Source organism: Juglans regia, chromosome 16 (assembly GCF_001411555.2).
Source record: "Juglans regia cultivar Chandler chromosome 16, Walnut 2.0, whole genome shotgun sequence".
Taxonomy (NCBI): Eukaryota; Viridiplantae; Streptophyta; class Magnoliopsida; order Fagales; family Juglandaceae; genus Juglans; species Juglans regia.
In genome coordinates this window covers 2984259-3008888 of record NC_049916.1, presented here as the reverse complement: position 1 = coordinate 3008888, position 24630 = coordinate 2984259, and the positions used below count along the sequence as shown (strand labels likewise).

Genomic DNA, 24630 nt, shown 5'->3' with positions numbered 1-24630 from the left:
CCTCCAATTTCCCTTGGAATACTGCCTAAAAGTTTATTTTCATTCAGTTTATTTGCCCCCCAATTGATCGACAACTTACCATACAACTTGTTATGACTCAAATCGATGTAAACCAAACGTGGGCATATGCTAAAAAAATTCTGATACGTCACATTTCAGTTGATTTCTTTGGACCTGAAACCTGATTAAGAATGAAGGGTTTGTATATAGAGGCATTTCCTTGTCTATGACTGTGAGTTTTACTAGCTAATAATGGAACTTCAACTTTACACATTTACTTCAAATAGTAATCATAAATTAAAAATTTTATTAAAATGCCTATAATTTTAAAAAGACTCTCAAATCTTCCCTTGGGTTCTTGGTATGCACTAATTTAGTATTAAAAATGGACCAATTTGGGACTGCTGCCACACTGATGGAAGGAAAATATTTTCAAAAACAGTAGTAGGGTAAATGGCTTATGCACCAATAGTTTTGGTAGTTTGTGGTTTTTACTTATCAAAAAAATAGTTGTAGAGTTGATGTTTTCATGAGCCATCCGTCTCATTTGGTTACTCGTGAGCTTTCCTTCTCCTTAGAAAAGAAAAAAGAAACGAGGTAGATGCCCATGATGGAATTGCTTTAATTAAAAATCTGCACTTAATAGTATAATGTGTTGATGGCCAAAATTCTTGATATTCAAATCATGTACGAAGCTTAGAAGAATTAATAGATGTTATTGATATAGAAGAAATGAAATTAGTAGCTCGTATAACGCCTCTATCTCAGAACCTTTCTGAACGATAATCAGATTCCTTGATTGTGAATCCAATATTTCTGACAATTTTTCATATTCTAAAACAATCTGCACTTTTTGGATTCCTTTTCATTTTTTTTTAACAAAATTGCTAACTGCCAACTAGAACCTTCATTTCTTCAGGTTCAAATTTTGTTACCTTGTAAAAATGCCAACCTAGTTGGCATTCAGGAATGAAGTCCTTTTCTGCTCGATTGTCTGTCCCTAATTGTTGACAGTGTAACCAATCAGACTTTCCTTATTGAATAAACATCATACTTATTATGCTTACTTTACATGTAATTCCTGGGAGACACCTCACCGTTCCACCTACAAAAATAGCTTACATGGCTGGAATGTACCTGTGCTTTGCTGGAAGAATCTTCCCATGTAATGTCCTTATTTTCTATTTTTCCCCATTCGTAGACCATAATGGCCAGCAACCATGAAGATGATCCATATATAGAATATGTTCTTACAACTTTTTGGATACGTATGTATAGCTAACTAACATGTATTATACAGGCTGTATATATACTGTCATTGTTGGTTTTGTCTGTTTTGTTACCTAAGAATGATCTAATTGGCCAAGCTTGTTTGATATTTGCTGTCATTGTTGGTTCTTATTATATTTGCTGAAGTATATACATTATTTTTTATGTTTAAAACAGATGAAAGTTAGTTTTAGTGGTAGTGTTGGTGGATCAGCGCCTATTTCATTGGATATGGAGGAAAACACTAGTCCTTTAGTGCCTTCCTCTATGAATACCCAAAACCCCACACAATCTCTCCCCCCAAAGTCAAAAAGAGCCAAGAAGGCTATGAACCAATCTCTTGTATGGGATCATTTTACAAGAGTTGAACCTATTGATCCCATTGCACCCAAAGCTCAATGCAATTATTGCTTTAAGATTTATGGATGCCATTATAAAAATGGTACTTCATCAATGTCACACCATCTAAGATATTCTTGTCTGAACTCTCCCATTAGAGAGAATAAAAATCTTGGGAAGGATAAATCACCATCACACACTGGAGTTAGGATGGATGTTAAATGATCTAGTCCTCAAGTGTTAGGACAATATGATCGTGAAAAATTAAAGGCGATGATTTCCAATTTGTTTATCCAGTGTGAATTGCCATTCAAGGTTATAGAGCATCCGGCATTTGTTAAACTTTTGAGTTATTTAGAGCCTAGACACACTTTGCCATCCCGAACCACCTTCCAAAAAGAGTGTATTAGTTTATACAAGGAGGAGAAGCAAAAGTTGAAGGCATTGTTGAGTAGTCAAAGAGTTTGTTTGACTACCGATATATGAACATCGGTGCAAAACAAGAATTACATTTGTGTTACATGCCATTATATTGATCAAAGTTGGGTATTATACAAGAAAATTATAATGTTTTTCAAGATTCCTAATCATAGGGGTGAGACAATTGCTTGGATGTTAGAGTCTTGTTTGGCGGATTGGGAGATTAACCGCATTTGTACGATCACCATGGATAATGTCTCCTCCAATGATGTTTCTATTGATCTTGTGAGGAGAAACATAAGAAATAATGAGTTCACAATTTTGGGAGGCGAGTTCATACATGTGCGATGTGCTGCACATATTTAAACCTCATTGTATGTGATGGTTTAAAAATTATTCATGATGCTGTAAATAAGATTAGAGAAGCAATTAGATTTGTGAGGTCCTCACCGGCAAGGCTTGATATGTTTAAAACGTGTGCAAACGAGCTGAATATTATGTGTGGAAAAATGGTGTGTTTAGATGTTCCTACTAGATGTAACTCAATATACTTAATGCTTAGTATTGCTGAAAAATACGAAAGAGCTTTCGTACTAATGGGAGTGAAGGAGTCACAACTTTTGACGCCTCCGTTTGAAAATTAGCAAATAGCTCGTATTTTTATTAAGTTTCTAAAAGTTTTGTATGATGCCACTTTGAAAATCTCTGGCTCATTGTATGTGACCTCTAATATGTTGTTTCAACAAATTTGTACAATTGAGAACACTTTGAACAACATGGGTCAGAGTGAGGATGATATGTTGATGAAGATGGCTTCTACTATGAAACTTAAGTTTGATAAATATTGGGGGAAAACAGATAGGATGAACATGATTGTTTATGTAGCTTTTGTCCTTGACCCTCGATATAAGATTACAGCCTTATCATATTGGTTAAAAAGGTGCAAAGGGATGAATGCTGAGATAAAATTGAGGCCAAAGTAAGATTGCTCATGAATCGTTTGATTGAGCAATACCATGAGTTTTATGGGCTAGGTAGTAGAAGATCAAATATGGCTCATAGAAGTTCCTCAAGCATTATTGTTGATGACCTGGATTGTGAAGATTTTGATACAGCTATAGAGCAATATCTTGAGAAGCAAAACAGTTCAGTACTTAGCTCGGACATGGATAGGTATTTGTCAGATGTGATTGAACCAAAAATACCCGAGTTTGATATTTTGGATTGGTGGAAGAAAAACTCATTTAGATATCCCATCCTTGCGGAGATCGCACGTGATGTATTGGACATCCCCATTTCCACCGTCGCATCTGAGTCCGCATTCAGCACCGGTGGACGTGTAATAGATCCATACCGAAGCTCATTAGCTCCGGAGACTGTCCAAGCACTAATTTGCACGCAAAATTGGTTGACTTGTGAACCACTTAGTTCTTGGGAGGTCGAGGAGCATGTAGAATGCTTTGACATCAAAGGTAAACACTTTTATTTGTTAAGTTTGATTTTTTATTATTAATTTATCCATTTAACTTATACCTTTACATTTTTTTTTTTGCTTAAGGTAACTCTCTTCCTTCAACTTCAGCAACTTAAGCATATGGACTCCCACCCTATGCATTGAAAACTCTCCTTATGCAGTAAGTTATCGGAACCATGACATCTTCCTCTTGCAAGTAAGTAATAGTTTTCTATCAGGATATCATCAATATGGAACTGTTTAGAACAATTTTTGTGCTCTTTCTTCTGTTTCAATAACTATGAAATAACAATTAAATAGAGGGGTGTGGATTTCTTCTGTGATTGAAGGAGGAGTTGCAAAGAACAAACTTGGAGTTGGATTCGTACAAGGAGAAGATAAAAGAGAATCAGGAGAAGATTAAGCTCAATAAGCAATTGCCCTACTTGGTTGGCAACATTGTTGAGGTAAATAGTTGGACTCTATCATGATTAATTCCTATGCTGAGTGTTTTTTTCTTGTCTCTCTGTTCTTTATTGCGGTCTCAGTTTGTTTCTCTGTGTTTTGATCGTGAAGAATTTATTCTTTGCACATGGCATCTGAGTTTATTTGGTTATCTCATGCCTAATCTATGAGGGTGCTGCAGAACTAGGCTCTTTATGGGGGACTTGGGGGTTTGGACTTAAGCTATTATGGCTATTTTGCTTGTTGTGCTGGACTCTAATTGCAGTTTTGTACTTATTATAGATTTTGGAAATGAACCCAGAAGATGAAGCTGAGGAAGATGGTGCGAATATTGATCTTGACTCACAAAGAAAGGGAAAATGTGTTGTGCTGAAAACATCTACTCGCCAGGTCAGCTATCATATTGCTATATCCCATTTTACTAGTGGATTCAATAGGAGTTTTGCACACTGTTTTATTTTATTCCAACTTGCACGTTGTTTTCTTTGATTCCAACTTTTTGTTTCTGTTGGTCTGTGCTAAATTGCCAGCAGTCTTTTCAAATATGAGTTCTTTTGGCAAAGAATCATGGATTACAAGAAGTCCATGTAAAAAAAACTATATCGAATCCTGAGCTGCCAAGTATTAGGGCTCTTGTTTACCATTTTGAATCTTGGGCAACCATAGTAATGATACGTTTTGTTCTAGTGCTATGTTTGTTCACAAAGTTTTATTCTGGGTTTTCATCTAGCTGACTTTTATTTCCAAAATTAGTAGAATTGAGTTCCTTGCTGATGCAAATTTACTTTCCATACAATCTTTGAATGCTCAATCAAGAGCACTGCTTATGCAGAAGCTGGTATTGCCACAAGGTTTGTATCTCATCTATCCTTATTTCATGGAATGTAATCTAATCATAAATTAATTTGAATACTTTTTGCAGTATTGCAGGTTCTCTTGAAGCTCCTGTGCTGAATGGGCCAGCTCCAAATCCACAAGCCCTTAGTTTACCAGTCAACGGGCAAGTTGCAGTTTCTGTGCCAGCCCTTCCAGCGCAAGCTATCCCTACCCCAGCTGCAGAACCTGTTGGAACCCCCTGCGAGTGCTTACTGCTGAAGAATATGTTTGATCCAGCAACTGAGGTCTGTGGTTTTCCTGTTCTATTCTCCACCCCATCTTACAAAAAGTATTAATGAATATTATTTTATGCACAGATGGATCCAGATTTTGATATGGACATCAAAGAGGATGTGGAAGAAGAATGTTCTAAATATGGCCGAGTGAAGACTAATAAATTTTGATCTTTGTAAATTTATTTTTTTTGTTCTTTGTAGATTTATGTTTTAGTTTAATTAGTTGTGATGTATTATTATTTCTTTTGTTTTTTTGTAAATTTACGTCTTGCATTGTGATGTAACAACAATATTATTTATTTTACATTTTTATTTATTTTGTTTTTTTATTTATTTTGCTTTTTTATTTATTTTGTTTGTTAATTTATTATTAGAATTAAAAAAAAAAAAACTAAGTGGTATAAAAATATTTTTTTAAGTTTTAAAGTCTTTTTTTTTAAAAAATAAAAAATAAAGCCGGATTAAATCCGGTTATAATCCAAATCTGGATTAAATCCGGATATTCGGTTACAATCCGGATATCGGGATTGAATCCGGTTATCCGTCTGGATTAAATCCGGATTAATCCGGGCGGATAACCGCCTGGATTTTAGCATCCAGATCTGGATCCGGTTACGGCCGGATATCTAGATCCGGATCTGGATGAACACCCCTAATTCCAACATTGATAACGTGAATTGTAGAAAAAATTTAGATTTTTTAAATTCATGCAAAGATAAAAATGAGGTCAAGAAAATTGAGAAAGGGGAATAAATTTAGGTCTTGTTTGTTTTTACAGTTCATCTTAACTCATTTCATTTCATCTAATTATTATAACTTTTTTAATTCTCACAAAGAAAATAAGAAAGCTACTTTCGAAGGGAAAAAAAAGAGAAGGCAATTCTTCGGTGATTATTGCCCATAAGAGAAGGCATCTAGATTTTGGGCTTAGAACGGATTTTGGGCTTATTTGTTTTAAAGGCCTACTTTTAATCCAAGCAGTAAGCAGTAAGCAGTAAGCACTCCTACTTTTTTTTTGTTTTTTTTTAAATCAATTTTTTCTTTAATTCTTTTGACCAGAGGGCGCAGTTATTTCGATCCGCTGCTCTCATCTCATCGACGCTGCTTCTCCGCCATCGACACTGCTATCCTTCTTTCGTATATAAAGATCTTTGTCGGTCGGATTAGTTTTCCAAACCGCAGTGGCTAGTTGCATTACTGCACTGCTTCTTTAACTCTAATCTTTATCATATTGAGCAGGTGGATGATCTTAATGGAGAAGCTGGCGGATGAAAATTCGCAGCACTTAACAACCCCTTCCAATGATGCTGTTCATGACCAGGATAACATGGCCCCTGCTTCTATAAATCACGGGTATATACCGCTTTTCCTACTTATGGTTGATTCACAGTTCTCTACCCTATGCTGTTTTATTTTTTGAATATTTTATGTGCGAAAATTAATGGAAAAAGTAGTTTCGTTTTCAATACCTGGGAGCTAAGAGAGTGGAGTGATTCATCCAATGAACTTGATACAACTATTTGGCTTCACTAAGTATCATCACCTTCCTGGAGAGGTAGCCCCTTTATCACAAGCAAGTCTTGTATAAAAAATGATCCAGACTATCCTCGTAAAAATATCCCTCCTAATTCTATCATGTTTCCGTGGTTAATAATGCTGAGGGATCATATTAGGTGCATTCTCTTGTATACTTCCTGTCTATTTGTGCTATGCCCATTTTAATATCAATAAAATTTCTTTTATTTATAAAAAAAAGATGCTGAGGGATCATTTAAATTAGAAGCTCCATCGTATGACTCAAATAACAACCCTAAGAACGTCCAAGACGCGAGCTTGTACTACCAGTCAAGTTACGATCGGAGCTCATTCAAATTGTTATTAACACAGAAGCTTATTCCTCTTAAAAAATGTAGGATCTCATTCACTACCGTTCCTATACTCAATTCGGTGTTTTTACATTGAGGGCTTCAAGAAACTCTAGCTCAATTGAACGAGGATGTAACCTCAATCGAAGTAACTGTTATCTCAATAAAGACTTCTGTAGACATTTTTGTGGTTGGTGCCTTAGGACGAAAGATCATGGGATATGAAAGAGTACTGCAAAATTTTCATCTTCTGCAGGCTATTAAGTAATAGGAGGTTACTAAAAAAAGCACTATAAGGTTCCTTGACTAGCTTGCTGTTTTTTAATTGGGGAGTGGTTCTAATATTGATGTTTGGTATGCATTTTGAGATATGTATCTTTTATTATTTGTTAGTCTCTTAGGGTGTAGCCTAGTGGTCAAAGGGTGAATTGGAATTTGGGATGAGCTGTAACTCAGACATCTTGGGTTCGATTCCTCAATAGGAGTTCTCTTGGATTACCAGGTTTTCGATTTTGGTAGATGGGTTCATGGATTTGGGCTTTGCTCCCTACCTTGGTGAAGAAGTGAAAGGCACACCATCATAAAAAATATGTATCTTCTATGATTTTCCTTTTATTAAAGCTGTGTTGAACTTGAGATTGTAGAGGCACGAAATTGGAGTGTGAGGTTGCTGAAGAAGAAGTGAAAGGCATACTTGAAGTTATCGCATCCACCGGGAAATTCTGGTATGATTTCATATCAAATTTTCCTTCTTCAAGTCTTGTATGGTTAGATGTAGTGCTTAATGTATATTTTGATGTTGGTGTGTTCAATGCAAGTAAGAAGCAACAACATCTATGCAACACCCCAGTCCCGCATTGGGAAAAGGGATGGCCAACATGGGGACTTATAAAGGTAGTCATGGGTGCTAAACCTCATATTGGCTGGCTTATTAGTTGAAATTGAGCTTTATAAGTGAATCTAGGAAAACTTCAAATTGGGGGGTTATGGCACATATATGACTAGTGCTTTTCTTGGATCGTTACATACACTTGTTTCTTAGTCATAATCATTTGTTGTTTTATATTTTATACCTCAGGCATGATTGGTACAAATTGAAGAGCGTGCTATCCTTTCAGCTGAAGCAGGTATGGGGAGGTATACCCGTTGTGGGCCTCTTTTTACTTCACAGTAATCATTTATGGCTTTTAATTTTTGTGCATCATTGCATCCTTATCTTCACTTCTGAGAATGTCCTTTACCTTTTTCTCTCTGATTTATAATAAAGGTCTTGTCGGAGTATCCTGAGTCAAAAATGACCAGTGAGCAGCAAAATGCTTCTTTAGGAGAAACCTACCCTGAGCTTGCAAAAAGGTTGGATGAAGGTATCTGCTTAGTCATGTCTGGTTGTGCGCTTGAAGAGTTTTATTATCTGTCTCATATTGGAGATCAATATTGTTCTGCTGCTGTATAATTTTATGTTATCAAATTCATTTAGGTGTGCACTTTAATATTTTTGTTGGATGGAACTTGTTTCCAAATAATAAAATGTTTTGTTTTGGGATCATCAAAATTATTGGGATGGAGGAAGTGGAGAATTTATCCTTTTCCCTAAAAGGAAACTCAAACGAATACTCACCCCGCTCTCGAAGTGGACCCAAAAAGGTTACTTTTACTACTTAACCAAAGTGGGTGGTTGAGAAGCTCAAGTGATCAAAATATTTTTCAAAAGTATAATCAATTTTACACATCACGGTCTTACATCTTGAAGCTTTAATGCTGTGATAATTTCGGAGATTAATTGGACGTGTGGAAACTGGATTGAGTTCATTTAGTTGCTCTTTGTCTCTCTGATGCCCTGTATTTGAATTAATGGTTCTAAACAGAAATCTTCCTCATAATTGAGGAGAAATATGAAGTTAGTATTCCCTTCAAAAGTGGAAAATCCCCTGGGGGGGAGGGGGCAATTTCAACCTGATTTTGTGAGAAAGAAATAAATTGCAGTCTTACTGACCCCACAAATGGTTGGGTGAATATTTTAATCAAAGTTTTTGTTTGATTTATTATTAGGGAGGTATAAAGGCCTCTTGTTCAGTTGGCCCCTGAATAATGATAATACTCACTTAGCAGTGCTTAGCAGCTTTGTAAGCTGCACGCAAGATGGCCAAAACCGGTGCCTTTGTTGTTATTTCTTTGCTTCATGATTCTTGTTCTTTTTTTTTTTTTTTTGGAAAACAACTAACAATTTTGAATTTAGTTTTGTTTATAATCCTCAGATGTTCTTAGTTCTTTTTTAGAAATATTTTAGTGTGTGGATTTGAGTCCTGATAGCAGCCACTTCATGCAAAAACTAAGAAGGGTTTTTATGACTAATTTTCTATGCGATGCAGCTCTTCTTAGCTTTGTTGAAGGTCCGCCATTTACCCTGCAGAGGCTCTGTGAGGTGATGATTACTTCATTTCGTGTCTTGCATGATATGTTGTTCTAGTGATACTTTCCCGAGTTTTTGGTTTTTATTTTGTCAACCTATGCCCCCCCCCACCCCCCCACCCCCGCGAAAAAAAAAAAAAAAGAAAAGAAAAGAAAAGAAAGGAAGAGAACAAAATGGTGGATATCTTTGGTGCTGGGAAGATAGGGATAAATGGACATCTTTAAGTAGTTTCTGACATGTTCTTTGCTGGGTAGAGCACATTAATTTTATCTCATAGCTGCTACATATTTAGTTTTCTCTCCGTGTATCTTATTTTATATTTTTATTTGCATTGGACAGATTCTATTGGAAGGGAAGAGTATTTATCCAAGTCTCTCAAAGCTCGCTTTGGCACTAGAGAAGGTATGCTACTCATAGTCTCGCTAACATCATGCCCTTTCTTTTTGGGTTGTCGAGCACAAGTGCATGGCTTCCAGTCTTGAGAGTGGGAATTCAATGCAATAAGAGTGTTGAAGACTCAAGAGTAGGACCACATCCAAGCCTCCTGCTCCAGGATCCCACTTACGTGTTAGCACTGGGTAATGAACTCATTTATGGGATGATTAATCAACACATACAAGCTCTCAAGGTCCTGCTGGCTGCTAGTTCGTTGTTCTGGTTTTGTCTACTTTCTAATTGGACTTTTGGATGGGTGATGCTACATTATGTGTCCTAAGTTTTTTGGGTTTGGGTGTATCTCTGTGCTAGATTCATCGAATCACCAGATCTTGGGATCCTGGGACTTGGCTGATTTGTCACATCTAAGTGCATTAAATATATCTCGGTCAAATTTGTTTATTATTTTTTTTTTTTGTTTGTTATGTTTGGCATGGGTACTCCACACAGTTGGAGGTGCTTGACTCTTGACATTTTCACCGCTTACAGTTGTTCCTAACCATAAAGCTTAATGTATTTCCACATTGAGATTTTAGCATTCAACAAATACTTCTTGTTCAATATAGTTTGTTTGTTTTTTTTTTAATTAATAAATTAGGACTATTTTTTATGCTTATTATTACAACCATATTTTATCTTGGCGTGTTTGCAGAACTTGTTGGTGACATCTATGATGACCATCTCTACTGATCGGTATCCACAATCAACAATGCAAAAGCCAGATGAGCCAGAGAAAGCAAGCGAGGAATCCGAGGGTCATACCGATTCAGCGCAAAATGGGGCTGAACCTGTAGTGGGAGGAGACAAGGATGAAGTAATGACAGATGTAGAAGAGGCTGATATAGATGATGAAATGACCATTGACATGGTAGCCTTTGAAGAAATAGTTGGAGAGGCAGAAGCAAAATCCGAAGTAACTGCATCCGAAGCAACTGCTAATTCTTAGCCTATAGGGGGATTTCTTTTGCTTTATTGAATGCCAGAGTTTCTACGGAGCTCATGGCTCCATATGTTTTTCTGATTCAGTAGCGCTGCTTAGGTTCCTGAATTTGAGGTGGACTGTGGTCGGCCGAGCTTATTCTGATTCTTAGGGGATTACTTTCCGTCAATTAAATGCCAAAGTTTTCCTGAGCTATTGATCCACAGGTCTTCTAGTTGTCGGCCCCATGTATCATGGTCTGGGCTTTTGGTAAATAGCGATGCTGCTGATCTTCGTCTTTAATTAATTCCACGACTCTAAGTGTCATATGTTATGTGATTTTTTATTCAGACATTTAGCCATTAAGATCTGTCGCATCGTGAAAATTGCGGTCTCAAATATTCACTTTGCAAGTTGGGGTCTCAAAATCTAAAAATGGCAAAGCATACAATGAAAAATGGTAAATTTACAATTTTATCTCAAACGAAGGGTAGTTATGTAAAATTGAATTTTTTTTTAGTGAAGTGGTATATGGCTGTCAAGGTATATGGTTGTCATTTTCTCTTATTTGTAGTGTAAATTATTCTCAATTCAATGCTCCGATCCAATTCAGCAGATAAATCACAACAGAACGTTTGATTAAGAGAATGTTGTCCATTTTGAAGGTCTATTTGAGACTATGATGATGATATTATAAAAACGAATTATAAGTCATTTTGATGGGAATGCGTTTGATGAAAGTTTCTGATAAATTCAACCATAAAATGGAAATTTTAATTTATTTGGTGCATATAAAAGATTCTTATTTCACTTTCATAACCTATGTGATTTTGGGACTAATCATCCCTTTTTCATCTCCTTGTTCTTTTTTCATCATTCGGTTCCGTTTGGATAGTAAAAATGTTTCATCTCATCATTATAACTTTATCAATTATCAAAATAATAATAATATTATAATAATATTTTATTTAATTTTTAACTTTAATCTTAACTCATTTTATTTCAACTCATTATCCAAACGACACGGCTAGAATGTCCACAAATTTAACCCACTTGAAATTATAACATCATGAAAACTTATAAAGGGTGACGACTCCTTTTATTTATTTTTATTTTCAAGTAACTTACATCCAAAGACTTTCATAATGATAAAACAACTAATTATTTAAAGAGTGACTAGGGGCCCCACGGTCCCTACCCGAGTCCTTTTAGCTTAAAATATTCCACTCATAACAATTATTAATCATATTAATGATCTTTATCTATAGGAATGGGACGAACAAGTAATGACAAAATACGATCCTTAGTGTCACCATCTTGAACGCCATGTCCATCTCCATGCTGGTATGTGCATTGGGCCATTCTTGCAAGGTTTATAGCGCTTTCAACATATATTTTTGATAAGGGAGAAGTTAAGATCAGTTGTTCTTTATTCATCTTCTTCCACGTCGCACTAATCAAAGATCTTATGTATTCACGAGCATCATCTTCATCAACATCAACACCGGTTTCGTTCATATAACATTGGATTGATTTAGGAACATCGCCTCTTTTTAGCTCATCCTGTGTTTCAAAATACACATGATAAGAATGTTACGTTCCGTCTACTACTTAATCAGTGACTTCATTTGTCTACTACTTAATTAGACAGATACGACAACTATATGCCACGTTAGCATATATGACTAGAAATAACATAATCTAGAATATGGAACAACCTTTCTTTTAATGACTAAATTAAATTATTTAATTCTAATGATAATGATAGATCATAAACACATCATCATGTAGTTCTAATAACTTTTTTTTAAAGCTGTACGTTCGTGTGGGGTTCACAATAACTAAGTCGGCTGTTTTTTTTTTCCCTTCAATAATGCAATTTGGAAGATATAGAAGTCTTTGGAGCTGACCGCAAATGATCAGCTTGTTTTCAAACAGCTAGGCCGGAGATCAGGGCATTAGATGTAGTGTATATTTTGGTGTAATGTATTGGATGCATGCAGATGATGCAATTTACAGCCAGCATACGTACCTTAGAGGTTCCAAGATCATCAGTAAGCCTTACTAACAGAGATGACCAACGGATTATATCTGGGTACCCTTCCAAGCACTCCAAAGCTTCTGTAGTTATTGGATTCGTGACAAGAAAATATGCATGCACCAATACAACTGGTGCTGCAATTGAGATCCATGCATTCTCTATGTATTCTTGAAAGCTTGGTTTATATCCGGTGTAGAACCACTTAGCTTCCAACATAAAAGATCTACACAAATCTACCATCTGAAAACATTTATAATTGAGCAAGCAATGAAGATCAAAAGAGTGAGTGATCAGTATATATATATATTAAAAACATGACCAATTTATAAGAAAGAAAAGAGTTTGAACTACATATATTAATAGTCAAGAGTATAGAAGCCAATTCAATACCACTTTCTTAAGGTAACGAATGATGTGGAATCCTTGTTCCTTTAGCACGTCGAAAGCCATTTCGTTGACGGCGTTGTGGAGAGTAAGGAAACATATCTTCATGTAATATGGGAGTCGATCCATTGCATTGGTATCCCATCTGGAAAGCAAACAGAATATATAAGTACTTCTTGTGTCAAAGATCATGGCCTTATATATAATAGTTAGCACTAACTGTGTATTGCCATTTAGTGCATACCTCTCAATGGCATCTGTGAAGAGCTCCAGTTCTTCCAAAGAACCATATACATCATAAACATCATCTATTATTGTCATCAGTGTGATGAGCTTTGTCAACATTCTCCTACAATATCCAAAATTAGGCTGAAATATTACTCCCACTGTCCAGAAGAAATTCTCCATCAGCCTATCCCTCGCAAAGGTCAACGTCTCTTCCAACCCAGTACTCTTCCACCACCTTAATGAGAATCAAATAAGGGATTATAGGTTTTAGAGTAATAACAGAGTGTTTTTTTTTAGAACCTTTTGAATGAAAAAGTACATGCTTTTTTTACCTTGATGCTTGTTTTAGATCTTCTTGATGGGCTGCTTGTACCACGTTGAAATCCAGTTCTGCAAGCTTTAGCAAGAGAGGGTTCATGCCTTCTTTGCTCCTATATACATCAATATACCACCTTGTTTCCAACCTTAGCATCCTCCAATGGAGTGGAAGCTCTAGAGCATGGCTCACCATGGCAGAAAGATTTTGGTCTTTGCTTTTCTCCAAGTAGCCTGTAAGATGCTTGATTGAAAAATCTCTTGCTTCTTCCAAGATACCTTCACCATCTATTAAAAGGAACGAGGCTTCATACAAACCCAACATTCCCTCAATGTCGTCACAAAGGCGTGTCAAAAAACTTCCCTTTTCATCCTTGAAACTATTGAAAATCTCTGCAATTAACAAAGCTCACAAGTTTTAGCTATAAAGAATGGATTATGACTGATCCCACATTTATTAATTTTTTGTTTGGTCGTTTACCTTGAGGCACATTATATCCATTTTGTCTTAGCAGTCTAAACCCAAGAGATGTGGCATATAAACTCTCCTTGCGCATATCACCACCACCATGAGTAGTATTGTATATACTTTCCAAAATGCTCTTTATTTCGTCCTCGAAGTGGTAAGATAATCCAAGCCTTTGCAAGACATCAATCAGCTCCAATTTCTTCAAAGGATCAACACCTTCCTTAAACATCATCCTCACTTCTTCCTTCAGCTTCTCAATTACTTGTTTTGTGCATGACTCCCCCTAGAAATTCAATTTTCACATTATTAATCACGCCAGTACTAAATCTAACAACAATTACAAACAGTGGTACTACTAGTACTACTGCTACTAAAACCAGCAATAAGAATTAAACACAAGTACAAAGTGCATGTACCACATACATATTCACTTCTCAGTGATTGAATATAATCATAGGACCAAATGGTAGGTCGGTAATCTGCTGAACGTCGAACAGTAATGGAGTCGGTGCTTGAGTTGTTTAGGATTGTCGTGCTTTGTAAAGGATGATGATCAGAAACATTGCCAGCTCCTGATGGTATAGGTGAGATGGGATTTTTAGATGGGAGCAATCCTCTAGTTGGATTGCAAGTTCGGACTGAATCAAGAATTTGGAGAGACATTGAGAAGTATTGCTGGCCTTTATTAGTCAATTAGCTTGGTTTTTCGATTGAATGGGTGAGTATGGAGCATGCATGCATGCAGTTATATAGAATTGCGTTATCAAGTAGACAAGGGAGGCTAAGGCCTAAGGCCTAAGGGGGTCTAGTTGGCTGGCTAAGATTAGTAAGAACCTCTCAACTCAAAAGTCATGGCACATTCTAATTTAGGCAAATTTTATGTGCTAGATGGTACATACTCGAATTTTATAATATCCCCCAAGGTTGACAAACTACATGATGAAATGACATGCTCGTTGGTACATATTTGAATCTTATCATGTGCTCTTGGCTTGCTTCCTAGCGCAGACTGCAGGCATGCAGCCCCATCCTCGTGTGTCTGGTCCTACCACGTTCCTTACAACTAATTATCAATGTCAAAGCCATGAGTAGCCCCCATGCAGTAGATCGAGGCAAAGCCAAGAGGAAGCTGGGAAGATCTGCAGGCAGCTGGCTTTATAATAGTGTCTGGTCCTACCACGTTCCTAACAACTAATTATCAATGTCAAAGCCAGTAGCCCCCATGCAGCGGATCGAGGCAAAGCCAAGTGGAAGCTGGGAAGATCTGCAGGCAGCTGACTTTATAATATTAAGAAAAAGAAAAATTGATCCCTATCTTTATACACTCTTATTTTAATGTACGTATAGTAAATTGCATTATTCAAAACTCGGCTATTCCACGCATACATGCAAGCATTTCTTCCACCAGACGTCTTATTTATGATCAGCTCTTGATCTATGATCATTATCCACAGCGGAATAAGATTGCTAGTAATAACATAACTTGGAGGGTTTTTCTTTATTTATGATCAGCTCTTGATCTACGATCATTATCCTTACACAGTTACATGCCACACATTACACATTACACTTTATTTTTTATTTTGTTTTATTTCTGCTTATAAATTAAAAGAATTCTTATACTCATCGTCCATATACCACATATTTATTAAGAAAAAACTAAAAAATTAAGTGTGGTGTACGATATAGAGATGATGATATAAAATTTCTTTTTATTTATATTTATTTCTACTAATTAATGGTAAAAAATTATATATTATACAAATAAAATTTATCTATTAAATTAAATTAGGTTTTGATATTTAAACAAAAATCTAGTTTCTTGAAGGTTTTTTTTTTTTTTTTTCAATCCAAGCATGTTTTGAATATTAAAAGATTTTTCAGCCTAAAAAAACTCTTCTTCCCGCAGACAAAATCTCTTCTAAACATTGGCGCCCATGGCTTGTTTTTCGGAAAGAAAAATACACAAATTAAAAACCACAATCAATTAATTTACATAAATAATTAAAAAAAGATAACATGTCTCATAATTTTATTTTGTCAGACAGTACGCAGGATATCCCTATCACTTATAAAAATAACATCATTTTATAAAAATACTCTCATCTTATAATATTGTTGCAAAATATGTTGTGAAAATGTATTGTGTGTATATCAATATTACTCAAGAGATAAAAAACACACACACAGTTATACGTTTTTTCATTCCCTTCTATGGGTCCTAAGGTTTTCTGCACAGCCCTAGGCTCAACCATGCAGTAACGTACTATATATATAGTTTTCACGTACAAAAATATCTCTAGCTAATTGGTTAGAAGTATTACTATCTAAACATGTTTATAAAAGATTACTCATTTTCAATTGTTTGACAAGTGATGATCACCTGCTTGTGCGCTGATCAACCTTATTAATTTGTTTAAAAAATCACTCGAATGATCATCAATTTATAAATTATAATTATTTTATATTAATATACTAATTACAAGTATTAGTACTTATTCATACTTTGAGTATAATTATTATACGATCATCATATATATATAGTATATAATATGAATAATTAATACTTCTAATTACTATATTATATATATATCAAAGAACATAAAATTGTAATTAATTATTTACATATAAATATGATGGACCATATCCCTAAAGATCAGGCATGCAGAACCAAAGCTTTGACCTCAAACAAGAGGTTGAACAAGTGGCCGCGCATGCCGAATTTAGATGTTCTGATCTCTTATTCATTGAATCAATCACATTTGACTAATTACCTCTACTTATATGTTAATTATAATCATGTTGATTTAAAGGGGGCTGGGGTGACTGGCCAATATGACCATAGGAGCGCCATGATTTTGAAGTTTTTATATATATAAATATATATATATATATAAATTTTTGTTGAATATTATTACAGAAAATCAATAAATATTATTATATATATGAGAAATACTTTAGCTATAAAGAGATCTCACATAAAAGTAAATCCACAAACTGACTTGGTTTAATATAAATAATTAAAATTTAATTTTTTCGATGTAAACTTGTGAAACAAACTATGATTTCCTATCAAATTAAATTAGAGTACTTGGCAAGCGGTGGAACCATTGCATGTCCTGCAAATCGAGTAACACAAATTACACAGTTAACTCAAAAAGTAGTATTAATCATGTTGACTCGAATACTATTTTTTTGATTTCGAGGTAAGTTATAACGTGGATCAATCCTATTTTTATAACATAATTAACTGAAAAGGGTAATTAGATTAAGAAAAAAAAAATTATAAATTGTTTATAAGTAGCCCCACAAACATCATGTATATATAGATCGAGATTAATGTGGTTTAATTTAATGGAAAACCAAGCTAGAACAAATAACACCAAATAACAAACATCATAAATATATTTATATATATATATATATATATAATATAGATGAATCAATCATTTTGAACTTACCTCTATATATTTATACGTTAATTACAATCATGTTCATGTTTAATAAACGAATCGAACCAAGGCTTGGCTACTTTTAAATTAGCTAGACTTAGCCAAACTCAAACTTATTTGTTTTTATAGCCCACAGTTCATTTAATTAACTGAAAGGGTAATTAACAATCAAGAGGACCTGCCGGCCCCTCAGCCTTTGTGATAAGAAATCCTACTCCATTTTCTCTTCGTTCGTACTTTGGTCTCCTTAAAATAAATCATGGTTACATCCCTCATGTGTTGATCTCTATTTAGAGGAATGGGATGGATAAGTAAAGATAATACGCGGTCCTTAGTGTCTCGGTCTTCCTGAACCCCATGCCCATCTCCATGTAATTGGCATGTGCATTAATGGGCCAATTATATTCTCGCGAGATTCATAACGATTTCAAGGTACATTTTAGAGAAGGCCAGGGGAGTTTTAAATTCGTTCTTAATTCATCTTCTTCCATGTTGCACTAATCAAAGAGCTTATGTATTCACGAGCATCTTCTTCACTAGCGCCAGCTAGTCTCATGCATTCATGTAACATTAATGGAATATTGATTTAGAAACATCACCTCTCTTTAACTCGTCCTGTATTATAAAACATATTATATGAGAGATAGAGAGAGAGAGAGAGAGAGTTACAATGTTTACATATATATAAGCAAGAAAACAAGATTTTTATAAAGCTAGCTAGGGGCCGATATAACTCATCTAGATAATCCATGTTGGCTCCAAAGTAGTTGAAAAAAAAGGAAGAAACCATGCATGAAATATTAAGTTCATGGAGATCGATCATGAGGTGGACATATAGTCGATGATCTAAAAGAACAGAAAAGATGACTTAAGCTGTACTTGCAATTTGCATGTCTTTAGATCAGATTGGACAATTTGCACGATGCAAATTAATGGCTGGCAATTAATTAAGACGACATAAGTGAACTCTTTTGTTCTTTTAGAAAAAGCAAGTCTTTGGAGGCGGCCACGAATCAGCCAAATTAGTTGTTATTTTAGGAAATACAAAATATTTGGAGGAGCCCACCTGATCAACTCCAAGAAATCAAGTCTTTTGCGGCGGCCAAAGACTGATCATGAAGTCTGCATGTGTATATTTTAGTGTGAAGAATTCAAAGCCATTAAATAAACTCATAATTAAGATATATAGTGTGGTACTTTTCATACCTTAGAGGTCCCAAGATCATCTGCAAGCCGTATGATCATTGAAGACCAGCGGATTATGTTCGGGTACTCTTCCAAGCAGTCCAAGCTGGCTTCTTCAGTCATTGGATTTGTGACACTAGGTACTGCAATTGAGATTCTTGAAGGCCATCGATTGCACCTAATTTTAATAAATCATATCGAAACTATCATAGTACTTGAACTCTTCTCTCATTAAGGCTTTGATTTGAAGGCGGAGACAATCGTTCATGGAGACCATGCACGTGGTACGCATATCCGCCTACCTAGCATGCATGCATGCAACAAAGGAAGTTTGGTTGGCCATTTCAGTGAAGATGGACACCAATTAAAAGTCTTCCGATGAGGTGGATGTGGTCTATTATATACGGAAAAAATCTATTCATCATTATTTTTTTCATCATTCTATAATGTGATATTAAATGATAAGTTCACAGTTAAAACATAATAAATAGTCTATAATCATCTAATGCTACATATATCATAGGATGATAAGAGGATATTGAGAAAATGTATGATAAGTACTAGCAATACTACTCTTATATATGTTAACGAAAATTGAGGTAATTGGTAATTGGCCTGATCGACTGGACACCACAAGTCTTCTAGTGAGGCGTGTGCATAGTAATTTTGGGGGGGATACGCTTAGATGTTGATCTCCTCGATTCACCTTCCTAAGAAAAAAAAAATAGTTCTAAAAAATATGAAAATGAGACTATAAGTAAGTGATGGCATAAAAAAGAAAGAGCACACTCATGTTAGGGTTCATGTGGAAAAAACAAAAACAAAACAAAAGGGTTGACTTATTACCTTCCTAGTATATGCCCACGTGAATTAAGAGCATTCTCGATGGCTTATGTATTATACAAGAAATATAAATTATTTGAAAAATTGTTTAAAAAATGAGTTTCATCCGATTATATAAAAGTAAATTTAAAATTACAATTCGCTATAGTAACCCGCTACATGTAGAGTGAACTGTTAATCTATCTAAAATTTTTTTATTCATTATTTCTCTCTCCTTCTCTCTTTCTTTATTTCAAATTTTTTTCTGCTATTTTTCTTTTACTATTTCCTGCTATAGTGGCATGATGGCATCCTACATCGATGTTTAAGAAGCCAAGTGTGTGAAAAAAATTCTTAATACACTCATTTTGTTTTTATTTTCTGATTTTTATTTAGGTTATTTTTATCATTTAGAGCGTGGATAGAACATTACAATCATATTAATAAGGAATATTAAAAATATTGAAAGATGTAAAGATATTGCAAATGTGCTAGATAAAAAGAAATAAGAATATATACTTTTTTAATATTCTCATACTATAATCTCATTTTTTAATTTTATATTTTGAATTTATTTATATTTTTTATTTGGCTTATAAATCTTTATTTTATGTGTATAGGACATAATTGTATGATATGTATATGAAGAGATATTGTAAATTCATTGGTAGTTAAATAAAATATTTTAAATGAATAAAAAAATATTAAAAAGTATAATATTTAAATGAAATAAAGAAAAAATATAAGCTGGTGTATGATATATTGTAAAAATTAGTATATAAAATAGAAAAAATAAATTTTAGTGATATATTTCAAATGATTGGATAAAATAGGATAAATAATCCATTGTGAATCATGCTCGAATAATAGTACTCGTGCTTATAACTAGAAAACAAGTGAAATTTGACTTTTAGTTTGATAAGTTTTAGGTTGGTGAAATTGAAAATTGGGAGTGAAGCTAATTAGGGGCGGATCAAAAGAGCCTTTAACACACACACACATACACACACACACACACATATATATATATATATATATATACTAATATGATACGTGTGGCTAGCCATGAACAATAATTTTGTCGTCCTCCGTGTAGCTGCCATTTTTTTGTGTTTTCTCTCCTTTTTATCCCTCTATTTTAGTGTTTTTGTCCATTTAACTGTGGGTATTTTGGTTTTTTGGGGTATTTTAATATTTTTATCTTTTCCTTTTCCGAGATATATACTTCGATTTTAACTTAAAATCCTCTCTCTCTCTCTCTCTGCCTTTATTGTTCCACTTTAACTCTCTCTCTCTCTCTCTCTCTCTCTCTCTCTCTCTCTCTCTCTCTCTCTCCCTTTAGTATTCCACTTTAACTCTCTCTCTCTCTCTGCATTTTCCCTTCCCGAAAGCTCTCTCTTCTCTCTTCCCTGAAAGCGATGCTCTCTCTCTCTAGTTTGTTTTTTTCAATTTTTTTTCCTTTTTGGTTCTGTTGGTTTGGGAATTTTACAACAGTTTGCTGGGTTTATTTTGGGGGTGCCGTTCGTTTGGGGATTTCACATGGTTTGCATGTTGGGTGTTGTTTGTTTGCAATGAAATAAAGTTTTCTCTTCGCATTTGTTTGTTGTGGGTTTGGATGTTTTGGATTTTTTGTATTTTCTTGTATTTTTTACGAAAAAAGTTAACTTTTTTCTTTATATTTGCATGTTGCGGGCTTGCATGTTGTGGGTTTTTGTGTTTTTTTGTGATAAAATATACTTTTTTCGTGGGTTTGTTTGGCCTTTTTTTTTTTTTTTGTTGTTGTTTGTTGTTTATTTTTTGGTGTTTTTGGTTTCATTAATGGTTTTTTTTGTGATTTCGTTATTTACATATTTTTTAAGAGATGGGGTTTTTTTGGTTGTTTGATTTTTTTTTTCCTTCGGATTTGCATGTCGTGAGTTGTCCTGTAGGTTTGCATGTTGTTTGAACTCGGTTTTTTTGCTTCTCATTTCGTTTTTTTAAAAGATATAATTTTTTTGGTTGTTTGATGGATTTTTTTTTTTTTTTTTTTTGTTTTTGCATGTTGTGAGTTTTCTGTTTTGGGTTTTCTCTCTTCGGGTTCGTTATTTGTAGCATTGTGTTTGTCTTCGTTGTTTTCTTTGTTTCTTGTTTCTTGTTTCTTGTTTTTTGTTTTTTGTTTTTTGTTTGTTTTGTTTTTTTTGTTTTTTCTGTGGATGTGCATTTTGTGAGTTATTTTTTTCTCTTCGTTGATGGTTTGTCTTCAGTTTTTTTGGTTGTTTGATGGTTTTTTTTTGTGGATTTGCATGTTGTGAGTTCTCTGAATTTGGATTTTCTCTCTTTGCATTTGTTATTTGCAGCGTTGGATTTGTCTTTGTTGATTTTTTTTCCCTGGAGATTTGCATGTTGTGAGTTATTTTCTATTCTTTGTTTTTGTTATTCAAATGTTTTTGAAAATATATATATATATATATATATTATGTTTGATGGGATTTTTTCCTGTAGATTTGCATGTTGTGCGTCGGATGTTTTTTTTGGTTGTGCAGTTAGATGGAAGTCAGTTTATATTTGGTTATTTGCTTTCCTTTTATATGTTATTTGCTTGTATGTTATGGTTTTTGTGGCTTTTTCTGCATTGCATGTGTGTTATTAATTTTTTATTTGCTTTCATTTTGTATGTTATTTGCTTGCATGTTGTGGTTTTTCTGGTTTTTTTTTGCATTACATGTGTGTTAATAATTTTCTGCACTACATGTAAATTTCTTGGGCTATTTAGTTTGAGGATTGTATTTGTAATTTTTTTTTCATTTCTGTATAAATCTTTAGTGATTTTTTGTTATAATTTTATAACTGTATTTATAAAATTAATATATAGTATGGAACTGATTTTAATAAATGGAATTCCTGTATATAACTGTTTTATATTATTTTTGTTTTATTAAATTATTGTTTTTTTCATTTGATGTTATAATGACTAACTGGTTTTGGCCTTTATTTCAGGTTGGTATCCCCTTTTTTACAACATTTTGTAATTTGTTTGCATTATTTTATTATTTTTTATTGTGAATATATTCATTGTGTGACATTAACATTTTGTTTATTTTTTTGTAGATGGTTTCTAACAATAGTATTCACATTGGAGTTTTACTTTAAGGTTTGCTTTTCTCAACTATTTCATTATAATATGTGATTATTAATTTATCTATACTATATATAATAAGTGTGGATAGCCATGAACAATGATTTTTGTCGTCCGTGTAGCTGCCCATTTTTGTTTGGGTTTTCTCCTTTTTCTCCTTTTGTTTTAGCGTTTTTGTCCTTTTAACTGGGGGTATTTTGGTCTTTTTTCATTTTCCTTTCCCGAGATACATGCCTTGATTCTAACTTAAAACCGTCTCTCTCTCTCTGCCTTTATTCTTCGGTTTTAACTCTCTCTCTCTCTCTCTCTCTCTGCCTTTTCCTTTCATGCATTTTTTAAGTTCTGCTTCATTTATTTTTTTATTCAGTTGTTCATACTTTTTTGCCCCCTTTTGAACTTATGCCCTTGATTGTTTAGTTCTTTGAAGGAATTTGGGTTGTGTGTGTTGTGGATTTGGGTATTATGGGTTTATGTGTTTAGTTTTTTGTTTCATGCATTTTTTAACTTCTTCATTTTTGGAGGATTTACAAAAGATGGGAATAACGCAATAGAAAAAGCCATTATTGGATGCTAACATGTACTATAAATATATATTTTTCTGTAGTAACTATAGAAAATATAATTGTTAACTATGGACCAGAAAAGTCATATTCAATATTTTTATTTGTTAATAAAAATACTTTTATAAATTGTGATTCTATTGTTGGTTTTTGTTTCTCTTTGAATTTTTGTACTTGATTGGTTTAATTCTATGAAGTAATTTCTTTTCAACTTTGATTCATTTTGATTCATATTGTTTTTTGGAGTTTGAGTTGTGTGAAGTTATTTTTTTCAGGTATAATGCAGTGTTGTGTTTTTCTGTTTACATAGGGATAGTTTGGTCTTTTTAAAGGGACTATAAGTTTTACTTTAATGGGACCCCATCAATATGGCAGGGTAATCCTCACTTGGATGACCATATATATTGCAGTCTGTGGTATATTCCACAGAAGACAATTGGGGTTTTGGTGGGGTTTTGCAGCCATTCGATGCGAATGGTTCCTTGCAACTACAGAATACTTTTATTTATTATTATTGTGATTTGGATTCTATTTGCCGTGTTTGAAGATTTGATTTGATTTGATTTTTGTGGTGGCTTTTTTTTTTTTTGGATGGCATTTTTTATGTTGCTTTAAGACTTGCATTTTTTTTATTTTTTTGTTATTTTCCCATTGTCGATGATGCACTTCGTTCTTCTGAAAAGAGGTAAATGAATTTTTGTCCGGCCATCCCATGTTTGTGGTGTTATTTATTTATTTTTTTTTGTAGAAGTTTTGATGAAAGATATGATTTTTTTTTTACTTTAAAAGACTGTGATCTTTTATCATTTAATAGATAGTATTTGTTTGTTTGTGGAAGAAATATATGGATTCTTTTCGTTTGTTATACCATGAAAGATAATTCCACTTTATTTTTTTAAGATTTAAAGCTTTTTTTTTTAAAGGCCGGTTTAAGTGAGTGTTTTGATGCACTTCACTTGTTGCAATCAGCTGTGATGATAGTGTCATGTCTGAGACACGGAAATTTTTTTTGTATTTCATTGCTCATTATTATTATATTGGTTATGTGATTTCGTTTTTTTTTTCATGTTTGTATATTTTTTCATTTGTGTATTTTTTGTTGCAATGTTGGGTTTTTTTTCCCTGTGATTTTTTGCTATCTTTCTTTTTGAAGTTTTTTTTTTTGTTGTGTCATTTGTAGTTATTCTATTTTTTCGTCTCTTATGCTGCAGTATTTTTTGAGTTATATTTATAAATTTGTAAGAAAATATAATTTTTTTTATAATACAATTATGTTATTTTTATTTCTATCTATATATATATATAATATATATATATATATATAATATATATATATATATATATAATGACCATATATAATTTGTCTCCAGGG

At 33.8% G+C, this 24630-nt stretch overlaps 2 protein-coding genes and 1 long non-coding RNA gene across 3 annotated transcripts; 2 read left to right on the top strand and 1 right to left on the bottom strand.

Annotated features, from left to right (window-relative positions):
• The first annotated feature begins 3834 nt into the window (after positions 1-3834).
• On the top strand, positions 3835-4266 carry LOC109012477. The gene is made up of 2 exons (XR_001999451.1): positions 3835-3948; positions 4229-4266. It is a non-coding gene; the product is annotated as an uncharacterized LOC109012477 (long non-coding RNA).
• Positions 4267-6097: 1831 nt separating this feature from the next.
• Positions 6098-11014, top strand: LOC109012476 (serine/threonine-protein phosphatase 4 regulatory subunit 2-A-like). The gene is made up of 8 exons (XM_018994142.2): positions 6098-6215; positions 6298-6411; positions 7568-7648; positions 8002-8050; positions 8191-8287; positions 9293-9345; positions 9673-9735; positions 10421-11014. Exons 2-8 carry the CDS (start codon positions 6302-6304, stop codon positions 10712-10714), a joined length of 747 nt encoding a protein of 248 aa, XP_018849687.1. The 5' UTR covers positions 6098-6215; positions 6298-6301; the 3' UTR covers positions 10715-11014.
• A 921-nt stretch (positions 11015-11935) lies between these two features.
• LOC109012528 (myrcene synthase, chloroplastic-like) lies at positions 11936-14787 on the bottom strand. The gene is made up of 7 exons (XM_018994231.2): positions 14548-14787; positions 14137-14407; positions 13673-14048; positions 13357-13575; positions 13119-13257; positions 12720-12968; positions 11936-12250 (listed from the first exon to the last, which is right to left on the bottom strand). Exons 1-7 carry the CDS (start codon positions 14785-14787, stop codon positions 11936-11938), a joined length of 1809 nt encoding a protein of 602 aa, XP_018849776.1.
• Positions 14788-24630: the final 9843 nt, after the last annotated feature.

Coding starts and splice junctions, on each gene's coding strand:
- LOC109012476 (XM_018994142.2), top strand. CDS start 6,302: ATGATCTTAATGGAGAAGCTGGCGGATGAAAATTCGCAGCACTTAACA. Junction 6,412..7,567: donor CCTGCTTCTATAAATCACGG/GTATATACCGCT, acceptor TTGAGATTGTAG/AGGCACGAAATTGGAGTGTG. Junction 9,346..9,672: donor CCCTGCAGAGGCTCTGTGAG/GTGATGATTACT, acceptor TGCATTGGACAG/ATTCTATTGGAAGGGAAGAG.
- LOC109012528 (XM_018994231.2), bottom strand. CDS start 14,787: ATGTCTCTCCAAATTCTTGATTCAGTCCGAACTTGCAATCCAACTAGA. Junction 14,408..14,547: donor AATCACTGAGAAGTGAATAT/GTATGTGGTACA, acceptor TTGAATTTCTAG/GGGGAGTCATGCACAAAACA. Junction 12,251..12,719: donor ATGATCTTGGAACCTCTAAG/GTACGTATGCTG, acceptor TTTGAAACACAG/GATGAGCTAAAAAGAGGCGA.